Source organism: Sciurus vulgaris (genome assembly GCF_902686455.1).
Source record: "Sciurus vulgaris genome assembly, chromosome: 13".
Lineage (NCBI taxonomy): Eukaryota > Metazoa > Chordata > Mammalia > Rodentia > Sciuridae > Sciurus > Sciurus vulgaris.
In genome coordinates, this window is record NC_136474.1 from 37,171,055 (window position 1) to 37,183,702 (window position 12,648).

The 12,648-nt window shown below is 38.9% G+C and overlaps 1 protein-coding gene across 1 annotated transcript in view; it reads left to right on the forward strand.

The window, feature by feature from the left end:
- Positions 1-4,435: 4,435 nt before the first annotated feature.
- The window catches only part of LOC306642730 (contactin-associated protein-like 3), a 237,119-nt gene continuing 228,906 nt past the window's right edge, over positions 4,436-12,648 (forward strand). The window contains 1 exon segment of the mRNA XM_079108476.1: positions 4,436-4,700. Within this exon segment, the coding sequence (XP_078964602.1) occupies positions 4,616-4,700 (85 nt within the window). The 5' untranslated portion in view covers positions 4,436-4,615.

Genomic DNA, 12,648 nt, shown 5'->3' on the forward strand with positions numbered 1-12,648 from the left:
CAATTGGAGGATACACTACTGTCAAAGTGAGGTTCCGATGTAATTTAATAACAATGACAACAGTTCTCTAACAGTAATTACATTTAATTACATAGAGAGAAGTCATTTTATTTCACAGCACTTTGAGCCCTTTAACCTAAACCAGGAAAATGAAATTAATATAAATATAGTGTTAAAATAAGTTGAGGCTGTTATATCAAATAACTGTATGTTGGGCAGCTAGTACATAATTGGAAGGCATTGCTCCCAGTTCTGGAGGCTGGGGAGTTCAAGATCAAGGACTGCCAGATTCAGGGTCTGGTGAGGGCCTGCTTCCTGGTTGATAGATGGCGTCTTTTAGCTCACATGGCACTTGATTTTGTTCATAAGGGTGGCACCAGCAGACAAAGTCAACTTGCAGAGGCCACACCTTGTAAGACCATCATGCTGGGGCTAGGATTCCAACATAGGCATTTGGGAAAACACAGTCAGCCCATAATAATATCCAAGTACTAACTTAAAAGGAGGAAAAAATACAAAAAAAAAAAAAAAAAAAAAAGAAAAGAAAAGAAAAAGAAAACAAAACCCCAGCAACTATTTTCTTGCTTTTAGTCTCTGAAGAATAAAAGTTTGTTTAGTAGTAATTATAGCCTAATCACATCTTGTGTGTATTCAGTATATTTGAACCATGCTGTGTATTCCAGGTAAATTACACATCCAAACTAAACTCAATATTTTCTCAACCAAATTTTGAAAATACATTTTGTATCTAGAGGAATACTGAAGATGATATCATTGCTAATTTCATACAGTAATAAAACAGACTCCACACTACATTTTTCAAGTTGTTTGAAAAGGCCAGTAAAAATAGAATATATACTTCTGGGAAAAAAGTTATTAGCTTTCCACCAGTAAGCCTGAGGATTTCAACAGATAGACTCAACATTTAAACTTCCTTTCAGTTGCTACTCAAACTGGTGCAACTGGTGCAGTGTGTAGACTGACATTTTATTTGTATACTAATTGCTCCATTTGGTAAATGAGATCTTCAATCCAAACTTATTTGGTGGTATTTCTCAAAAGTTCTATATTGAAAGGCTTACCACTTATATTCTTCATCTATAAAATTACATTTAGAAACCTTTCCTCTTTAAGATGACTCAATATTCTATTTGTCAAGATTAGAATTTAATTTCATTTTGAATAAAAAGAACTTTTAAGGATGAACTCAACTCTTCTCCCTTCTCCCTACTTCCAAAGGAGTGAAAAAAAGAATCAGAGTCACCTTTTATGTCTTTCATACACTAGAATCTTATCCCTGGAATCTCCTGTGGTCATGTCAGTGACACTCTTCATGCTGTGGTTGTTTAGAAGGAGGTTCTGTGTCTCCCTCCTTCTCTGGTGGACCTGGCTGAGCACTCAGTAAAGGCCAGTGGCTCTCATAGGTGGACACCATCAAGGACCACACTGGGGATGAGGTAGTGTTTGAGTGGAGTGCAGTGTTGGCCTGCCAACTCTGAGGTCCATTTAAATCCTAAGTATCTCTGATTCTATTCCTGCAGAATGACAAGAAACCTGCCATGTGTCTGTCTTCACATAGTCAGACAAAATGTTTCTGTAAGCACTTTTCAAAATATCCATGCAGTATTGTTTGTATGTTTCAGGTTCTCAGTATGGGTTTAGCCTACTTATCTGAGACACCAGTGTCGATTACAGAAGGTCTTCCTGGGCTGGGTAGAATGGATTTGAAATAAAGGTGAGGTTAACTCTTCTCAGAGCTGAGATTTATGTAATTGGATGCATCATCTGTTGGCTGTTAAAGCCCCAGCTTCCAAGGACTAATTATAGAGAACACAGCTCATCAGAGAGAACCCAAATAGATGCTGAGCTGTGTGTTCCCTATCACAAAGGTGACATTTATTCTTTCTGGAGTCTGTCTGTTGGTAACTATTCCCCAGGATTTGTTGCTCAAGGGCTTATAGGTAAAATTACTCTTAATAGAAATAATACTATATTTTATTTGCAGTATTTTCACTTTAAGATTTAATAGCAAATTTTTTCCCACTGTGAGAGTAAACTTAAATGCAGTTTCAGATTTAAATAAGACATGCAGAAATAAGAATCTATAGGAATAAAATTACTAATGAAGAAGGAAAATGAGTGGAATCATGTTTAAACTATGGAGAACCTTAAGAAAGTGCTTCACTGCAGTTGGTCAAGTTGATCCTTATTCCTCTCAGGGGCAGGTCCTCAAGCCTCCTGGTGCCCAACTGTGTAAAGAGGACTGGAGACATTGGCCAGGAAATGCCACGTCTTCAGTTTCACCTGGGCAGACTGCATCTATAGTTCTCCTTATGAGTGACACTCGGTTCCAAGCATCAGCTGTTGGTTTCTTCTTTTATTGGAGGCTTATGCCAATTTCAAATTCTTTCCCCCATTTGGTGTACACCTGTGTGTAAACACACATGCAGAGCTTGGTATATAGGTTTAAAAAAGTTAGACTTTAAATGCAAATCATTATGTTTGCCGCAAAAAGTTAAAAATAAAATATTCAGGTACTAGGACACAGAAGACACTGCAGAAGCATCTGATTAATGAATGAAACTCCTGGACTCTCCCAGGGATATTCTTGTCAGTTTTTTCCCCATGACTGCTGATCACCTGTGTGGGGAACTTTCCCGATTCCAGGGCTGCTCTCTGAAACCCTGAGTAGGAGTTAAAGCAGATGGAATGTTGGGATCCCTTGTCTAGGAGTCCCGGGTCTTTCAGAATCAGGATCGCTTCCTCCTTTACCCTTTTCCCTCCTCTATAGAGGTTGTACTTAAGAACCAGCAAATTCATAGATTTTCAAAAAGGTCAACTGTTCCCTCAAAACTCTGCTGCCCAGGTTTCTCCTTCCCTAGTAGTTCCCACCCCAGATGTGGAGGGATCCACCCCTGGAGAATCCATCCCTTTCACAGTCCATTAATATCTTGTGCAGGTGGACACCAGGCCATCAGCATCCAGGGAGGCTTTCAGCATCTCAAGCTCTTCCTTGTACTCTCTGAAGGTATAGCCCTTGGAGAAGCCCATGACCAAGTCCCTCACCACCTGGAGCTGCCAGATGTCACCACAGAGAAAAAATACTTCCTTTAACCTCTCTTTTTGGACTGCAAGTTTAGACTTGCCCCAAACAGGGTGAGGAGGGGTTCTCTTGTGACGTTTTTACTGGGGGCATGTTGTGCCAGCATAGCCCTCCATACTGTGGTGGTGTGGGTCTTCATCAAGGCTATCAATGCTGCTGGCTTTAAAAAGCAGGTCATACTCCCGGGCAATGGGCATTCAGTCGTTCCTGTACTCATCATGCTTGGGCTCGCAGAGACCCACCAGACATGCAGATAGATGCTCAAGATCTTTCATATTTTGATCACTGTGTATGCAGCAAGAGTGGATACATAGATATGAGGTGTCCCCCAAAAGCTCATGTGTGAGAGAATGCAAGAATTTTCAGAGGTGAGATGATTGGGTTCTGAGAGCCTTAATGTTATGCTTTGGATGTGAAGTGTTCCCCAAAAGTTCACCTGTGAACTTGTAGAATGAATCGAAACCCATTCTGCTATCACATATAACTGATCAGAACAAATAAAAAACAAAACAAAACAAAACCACACCACTCCATTTCAACTGTAGGGTAAGAATTTTATTGGGCATACTCCTTCTTGGTGACTTGATAGTGACGGTCGGTATACATCTAAAAAAATTTCGAAATGGTATCCTAGGAGGAGGACTCTTAATCCAAATTCCACAACAGAATTGTACACTCTGTAGGCTCTCTCTTCACATTATTGTTTCCTTTACTGAGAAGAAACTTTTTACTTTGTATCCATCCTGTTTATTGATTCTCGATTTTATTTCTTGCGCTTTAGGAGTCTTGTTAAGGAAATCAAGTCCTAAGCCAACATGATGAAGATTTTTGCCTACTCTTTCTTCTATTAGGCACAGGGTCTTTGGTCTAATTCCTAGGTCCTTGATCAATGAAGTGGAGTGTTTTTTAAAAACCTGGACCATGAAATGAACTGAGAAGATGAAATATTCTTCTCTGAAAGTTTTATCAAATGTAATAATTTTCTTCAAACCTCTTTAGTTATTTCTGTTCCAATCTCTTTTCAACTCAAAATATTTAGACTTACTACCATCCATGCTCAATACTAGGTGGGACATAATGCTTCTGAACAAACACCACTCATCATACTTGGCCCCTTTAAATTGAAGAATATCGAACTGTTCTTCCCTTGAGAGTGGGAAACTCAGAATAAACTAGACAAGAAAGCGGGTCTGTAGCCATCCCTCCCAGGCAACACCAGCAGCCAGTCAGGTGTGATTTGCGGTCCCTGCCTGCACTTCTCCGAATCACCACCAGGAGTGCCAGCGGCACGCTGGGATCGCGGGTCCTGAGCAGCCTGGACCGCGCTGCTCCGCAGGCGTCTGGGGCGAGGAGCGCCTGGCGGTGGATGGGTGGGTGCGGCTGCAGGTTCCACCTCCGCGCCGCGTCAGGCTGCGCGTGCTGGTGAAAGAGAGCAAAGGAAGGCGCCCGCTAGAAGACCTCAGCACCGAGCGGGATTTTGAGTGTGGGGTGGGGGAGCCCCAGAGAGTGGTCATGGACCCTGTGGCCGGAACCTTGCTCAGGATGCTTGCTCTTTTGTCTGCGCAGACCTGCAGCACAGTAGTGGTGGGGAATACTTGTGAGTACAGCAGATCTTTTAAAACTTATATTGAAAACTTAGAAATTGTGTTGTTATTGTTAATAAATATTTACAAATGTAATCGCAGACCTGCGATTTAACGTTTCTGAAAACGAAGCGTTAAAAATATCTCCAAGTCCCGTCGCTAAGATAGGATGGTTTAAATTTGTTTTTTCTCTTGTGGCATCTAAAGCATGCTGTTTTGACTTTTGTGAACCCAAACCTAGGCTGCTGTTTTGCGTCCTCTTTGAGTAAGCGCAAGTTCTAGTAAAACCTAAAATTAGCTTGAGAATATTGAGAGGTGAGCGAACATGAGAGGATCTTGCAAGTGCAGTCACTTATGTCGTTTCATTTTAAGTGCGTTTTCTAACTATGTAAGAAAAGGAAACAGTAGATGAACTGGCTCTGTCCAGTTCAGTTGGCACTCTGCGGAGTAGGTCGGACCAGAGAACTCTGGCGCTGCACTGGCAGGCACAACAGCAGGGTACAGGGGTAAAATCTGGATTTTCCTGGCATGTTCTGGGAGACATCCAGCTCCTCTCCGAAGAGGGCTTTTGCTTAGTGGAAAAATGGTTTGTCATTGAGGTTGTTTTAAATGTTCAAATGCTTGTGTTTTGTGATTTGTTCTGCTTCTGATTGTTGTGGGTTCAGTGCAGTCATGTTGATCGTTCTGCTCTGCATTAATGCTGTGATATGCTAGTCAAATGGATTAGCAGATCTCAAGGCATTTTAATCTGACAATTAAAAACAAAAGTTTAAAAAGTTTAAAAATTTTCATCACAGGGCTTCTCTTTTCTTGAGGGATTTTTAAAAAGCCCCTCATGTCCTTCGCTCCCTCCTGCCATCGATCCTCAAAAAATTTTAAAATATCGAGTTGTGGGCAGGAGGACAAATTGACGTGACTTTCAAGAGAGTGCTGGTAGGCATGTTCAGAAATTGACCTTGCTGCCGCTTATACAGATTTAGCTTTGTCATCACCGGAAAGTTTAGCCTGAAGGGAAAAGCATTGCAAAGTTACCCTTCCACCATTCATCCCTCTGTGCCAAATGGATTAACGATTTCATATTCACACATTTAAGGCCATAGTGTATGGGAGTCCCTGCAACAAATGAACATGCAAATACCGACCTGCATTTCAGACACTATTTTAACTTGGCATTGTGTAACCATCTCCGTTAATTAATTATAATGGAGCATTTACATAAAGCCCAATCATTAGGTCCTGCAAGAAAGCATTTGTCATTTTGCTAATAAATTTAAAAAGAACCAGAATAATTAATTTACTTGTTGAAATGAAGTGTCAGATAATTCCACACACAGTCACTGAAGTACAGTTAAAAAGTAAGTCACTGGAGGTCACTATCACTTGGAGGAAATGTGGCTTCAGAAACCTTTGCCTTGAGAGGTCTTTGCTGCCTTTCCTGTTTCCTTAGTTTTAATTGTGTGATATTGACATTGTTAGTTTTTTTTTTTTTACTCATTCTTTGTTTTTCACTGGTATTGCATTCCCTGGAACCCAAGAGGGTGCCCCCTCTGACGCTGAGGAGTCACATGAGCAGGTGCTCCGTGGGGAGGGCAGTACACCTGCCTGCAGTGAATGTGTTTCTAAGCTCAGCTCCCTGTGGCTGTCTGGCTGACTCTGTAAATATCAATGCTAGCTTTCATGTATCACCCTCTTTTTATTTAGATGTATTTAATACTCAAACTAAATGTTAAAAAATAAATTTGCCTTGCCACAAACATTTTAGATAATAAGGTTGATCACCACAGGGAAGAGAGGGCTACTAATGGTTCTTCAAATGTCAAGATTATATTTAAAGGACTTGTGGTTTTAAAAGGTTCATAGAGACTAGAAAAAGTACATTTGATAATTCCTTAGGGCTCTCATTCTGATAGTATGATTTGTGGGAGTAGAAAAAATGGCAAATAAATGTTATTTATCTCACTACATAAGCTAATTAGATAAGCTAATAATTCTTCGTTTTCAGAGTATTTGGGAAATATTTGTGTGTGTGTGTGTGTGTGTGTGTGTGTTACTTAAAAAGTTTTAAGTAAAGCACTAAAAACTTTTATTTGAAATCTGTTATTACCATATCACGATAGATTATTCTCATGTCTGTGCCATTATGTGAGAAGTTAAATTAAATTAATTAATTAATTAATTAATTTTGCTGTACTGGGCATTGAATCCCAGGGCATTTTACCAGAGCTGTGTCTCTAGCCCTTTTTATTTTACTTTTTTTTTTTTTTTTTTTTTTGAGATAGCGTCTCCCTAAATTGATTTGTGCCTTGCTAATTTGCTGAAGCTGGCCTCAAACTTTTGATTCTCCTGCCTCAGCCTCCTGTGAGAAATTTTAAGGAGGAGTTTGCTGTCAGGGTGGGATTTCAGGTTCCAATATTAAGTCATGAACCTCAGTGTTGCTCAACATTTTCCTAAGAAGTGCTTTTCCTGTAGACTTTAAGACTAAACTGAAATGTACTCGAGCACCAACATGAAAGTAATGAGAAGTGCATATAAATGTAAAAAATGCATATATCTTCTTCCCACACAGACCAAATGCCATTTTTCCTCCATTCATAGCTGATTCTCAGGAGGAAACCATTCTTCCTTGTGGGTCAGCTTGCATGAGGTTTGGTCATGAGAGAAGCTCTTCCAGAAAAGGACTTGCTGGAATTTGTGCTCACAGGGATCATGCACATTTTGACATGATCAGTTATTTATTTATTTAGGTACTGGGGGTTTAACTCAGGGGTGCTCAACCACTGAGCCACATCCCCAGCCCTTTTTAAATATTTTTATTAGAGACAAGTTCTCACCGAGTTGCTAAGTGCTTTGCTGAGTTGCTGAGGCTGGTTTTGGATTCATGATCCTCTGCTTCAGCCTCCTGAGCCACTGGGATTACAGGCAAGTGCCACTGCACCCAGCTTGATATGATCTTTTTAGTCAGTGGGCGTTTTGAGTCAGGAGAATTGTGCACAGGAAGTAAAATGTTTCTAGGTAACCTGTACCATTAGCTTGTGCTTCACTTTTTCCTCCCCTCCCTTCTTCTTCATTCCCCTTCCTTTTTCTCTTTTATTCTTGTCTATATTCTGTCTGTCCGAGGATAAACAAAGTTGAGTGGGCTGCAACCAATAGTCTATGACATAAGATCTGATATTTTAAAAACATAAGCAACTATCTGAGCTGCCTTCTAAAACTCTTTTAGTCAAGATGAGAGTTGTTTTATGTGGAGCTATGCTCTTGAAGGGAACTCCAGAGGAAATCTGAACACAGATTCTAAGTTAGAGTTCTGTTTTCTGTATAAGCGGTTGTCATTTCCTTTACTTGCTCCTGGGAGGCAGAAGTGGAGGAAGGCAGTAGCTCTCTGTTTTATCATTTTCCCTACCATTTCATTATTAATTTCAGGCATTTTGGAGAAAGAAGAGGGAGAATAATAAAATGTGCACATTTGATTGCTTGTCCAGCGTTGTAAATCTGTCTCATGGATTGTCACTCTCTGAAGAATAGTGTTCACCCTGCCCCCATGTAGCAACTACACAGTTGGAATCTTAACTCACAGCTGAATCATTGGCTCCATGTAGGTAAAGCATAAGGTCTAGTTGACAGCTGCTGCACCCCCATTACCCCAAAGAGGACTGAAGTACATATTAACAATTTCATTCCTTAATGGTGATATTTGTTGAATGACCACTCACAGATCAATTCAGTGGGTAGGTCTGATAATCTCCACACTTGTAATTTTTCTCCAGAAGCTTCCTTTTGCTTTCTCCGCCAGTCAAAAGTGCCCTTCATATTCCAAGAAAAAAAAAAATTCTGACCCACTACAGGTAGGACATAACACTTTGAGTGATACTTCTAAGAGTGATAATGTTTTCATTCATTGATGTCTCCCCTCCTCCCCACGAAGTCCAAAAATCCACTCATGGAAATGTCCCTGCCCGTAACTAGGGGTCCAGACCAAGTCTATTTTGTTGACCAACATGGAAAACAAATCTGTTTATGTAATAACTCAGTGCTTGACCTGAAGAATTAATATTAATACCTTGACTTGAAGATTTGTACCCTTTCTTCATTGAAGCCTTGGGTCTCTTCAGTGGAAAGCATTATCTTATATCATCTTTGATGACAGTATATTAATCCTATAAGTTCTTGCACAGTATTACCAGTTTCAAGTGTAAATATCTACAGTGCATATAATAGTGAGACAACTGTAGTGTGTAAGTTATTCTTACCTGAGAACATGATCAACTTTAAATACTTGGTGTAAATCATGGGCATGCAGACTAGAAGCACTGAATAGAGTCTCCCACTGCTAGAAGTATAAAGTCATGAGCATTTATTTACATAGATGCCCAATATTGTCTTTGTCATACGTCTTCTCCAAGAGTTTACTTTCAGGAGTCGTCTCATTTAGTGGACATGGATTGTTTGTCTTTATTTGATAAGTACTGTCAACACTCTTTATTGCAAAAAGAACATGTTCAATCTCAAGTAACACCTAAGAGTGCTAAGAGGATCAATGTAGTCTATAAAGAAGTTATTGCCTTGGCTAACAGAGACTAAGGTCCTACTGATGTTTTAACTGAGTCAGGCTCTTCTTGCCTTGGTAGAATGTTAATGTTTGCCTACAGTGAGTTTGATCTGTCCAGTGAATCAAGCTGGTGTGTGTAGAAAGGCTCCCTGTGAATGGGAAGCCATGCTTTGACACAGGCTTTGGGGAAATCGCCTGGGACACAGGGATCAATGTTTTTATGGACATTTGAACTTGAAGGTTTTTAAAAAGAACTTTTGACAAACTAGTAAGCAGACCCTTATTCATAGCACGTGAATGCATTTCTCAGAAATAGGAAGGCTGGGATGTGTTAACAAAAGCATGTTCTCTAATAAAAGTCTGACTGCTCAACCCAGAACATTAGGTGAGGAGAGAGCCAGGTTTGGTGTGGTCTGAAGCTTGTGGTATTGTGGGAGACTCTTTAAGCAAAAGCAAACAAAATGTGTATAAGAACACACTCTCAGAGCCCCTGCCAGGCCTGGAGGGTGTTACGAGGAGAACCCAAGTTTCATAGGCCTTAAGGAAAATCTGCTTCTCTGTGTGGGTTGTTTAGGAAGAGGAAGACCAAATCACTCCAAAGTACCTTATAAAGGACAGAAAACTCTCCTTCAATGAGTAACTGTTATGGTGAATTTTCTCCTTTAAATCAAAAACAGTTTGAATATAAAAATGTAAAATGGCTTAAACAATTTGGAAGTAAATGATCCAGGGTTTAGCTTCAGGTTTCTAAATAACAAAGATGAAATGAACTTTAGGATATTCCCCTCACTTATTTTTTTAGAACTTTTGAATGGTTATTTCAACACACAAAGTTCTTTAGTGTGTCTTCTAAATTTTACCTATTTCTACCTGCCTCTGGGACCCACTGATAAGACGATTGCCTTAGGCCTCTGCTTTTGGTATTGAATAACTTTTTAAAAGCTGCATTATACATTTCTGCATATTTCTGAAAGGCATAAAACCAAATATAATATGTTTCTCTAAAGTATAGATATGCATTTTTCCTAGTTTGAATTCTAAAGCATAAAATTATATGCTTTAATTTTTTTTTTTAAATCATGTGTTAAGAAAAATTCTGTACCACTTGTATATTCTGTCAAAGAGTGTGGAATAGTGTGACCTCTCAGTTTTCTACAAGGGCATTGTTTAATAGGTATCTGTGATTGCTTAATTATCTAGGAGAATGTTCCCACAGCTGCCTTACTCATTTACTATTTGATGATAATTGAGACACTGAGATGTTACCTGCTAAATTGATGAGTGCATTTTTGCAGTATGAAAGATAACTATGAAGATATTAGTGTCCTATAGGACATTAATTAGCTTTTATGTAATCTAGCAATATCTTTTTTTTTTTTACATCCTTTCAGAAATGCCTATAAATTTCCAGTTTCTCAAAATGCTGTTCCCTGGATCATTTGTTAATAAGCTTACAAACCTTTCTATATTTGCTTAAGAATCAAACACTTTAACTGTTTTTAACTGTTTAAAAGCCGTGCTCTGATGTGGGCATTACATGTATCATTGTATGATGGTAAGGGTGCTAAGTTCAGTTTGTTCCTGTACATTGTATATCCTTTCTTGTCTATTAGAAACTTTAATCTTCAATAATGCAATAGAGATCTGACTTGGAATAGAGGTAAAAATATTAAGTTCCAAATACTGGGTATTTTCAATGTATTAGAATGAACACTAACAGAAGCATGAAACATTTGACTTTTAAAAATTGTTTCTATTTATATTGGTATATTATAATTATATTAGTGGAATTCATTATGCCATATTCATATGCACACATATCATGATTTGATCAGTATCATTCTCAATACCTTTTCCTCCATTCCTCCCTCCCCCATCCACTTACTCTATTCTACTGATCCCTCTTCATTATTTTTCAATTAGTGCATTGTAATAATACATATAACTGAGATTCATTGTGATTTATTTACAGAGGGATATAACATAATTTGGTAAACTCTGTTCCCCAGACATTCCCCATGCTCTCTTCTCTTCTCTCCCTCTCCTTCCCTTTCCTCTACTCTATTAGTCTCCCTTCTATTTTCTTTCACAAGATCCCTTTTTTATTCCTTTATCCCCCTCTCTCGCTCCATATATGAGAGTCTGACTGATTTCATTTAGCACAGTGTTCTTCAGTTCCATCCATTATTTGACAAATGACATAATTTCATTTTCTTTTGGCTAAGTAAAACTGCATTGTGTATGTACACTGCAATTTATTCATTCATTCATCTGTTGATGAGCACTTGGGCAGATTCCGCAACTTGAACTAAATCAGTGTACTATAGTGATACATGAATACCAATGATTATAGCAGTGCAATTCACAAAAACATTTGGCATTTTAATTAGCTTAAAATTAGAAACTACCTACTTATTATATGCTCATTAATAGCACAGCAATAAAAAAGTTTCCTCCAAGATTTAAATCACCAAGTGGGGAAAAAGGTGTACTATCTCTTATCTGTGCTTTCATTAAATTTTTCCTGTTTACGCTTTAGGATAAGATATACTTACACATAAGATGTGCATAGAGGCAGTGTCAGTTATATCTAACTTATGAAGAGAAACTTGGATAATGTTTAGTTTTTGACTAACAAACATTTTTGTATTTCTTTTGGGAGAATATTATGAATGTATCTGATATTTAAATTTATGAACCTTTCTAAATTCTTTTAGGATGTGACTTTCAGAAACTGTGTTGCTTGTGGTTCCATCATCTGACTTAATGGTTATGTTCTCTGGAGAAGAAATTTGTAATACCATGTGATTCTTAGGGCTGGTGGACCTTGAACTCATCTCAGTTTACATAGCCCTGTGTGGTCCCTGGAACTCTGGCTGAGGCTTAAATCTTCTTTGTAATGTCCCATTACTTGGGGTATCCAAGACCGAACAGAAAATTTCTCTAATGAGTAAGCAAGAAGTGGAAGCCCTGCAGTGTGACCTGCTGCTTAGAGGGGGTGCTGCCTGCAGGACTCAGACTTAAGTCGTTTGTTATGTTAACATCTAAGTCTCTGAGTAGCCTGAGAACCTGTTAAAATTAAATTGAATACAGTATTTCTAGGAGTGGTAAACTGATGGGCAAAGTGGTGAAATTATCACTGTTGTCAACAGAAATTAACTGAGGGAGAGTTCAAGATTAAAAGGGAGGCCTGTAGCTCATTGGTTAGTCCAAGCAGGAAAAAAAAATAAAATAAAAAATAAAAAATTGAGAACTTCTGGGACCATTCATTTTGGCATCTAGGGCTGTGACAGAGTGTCCAGGTGAAGGCCACCAAGTTTAACTGGGGCCCTTTCAGAAATATGCAGACCCAGTGTGCCACCCCACAGTCAGCAAACGGCTCTCAGGCTGGGTTCTGAGTTCAGGTCTAGTTTGCT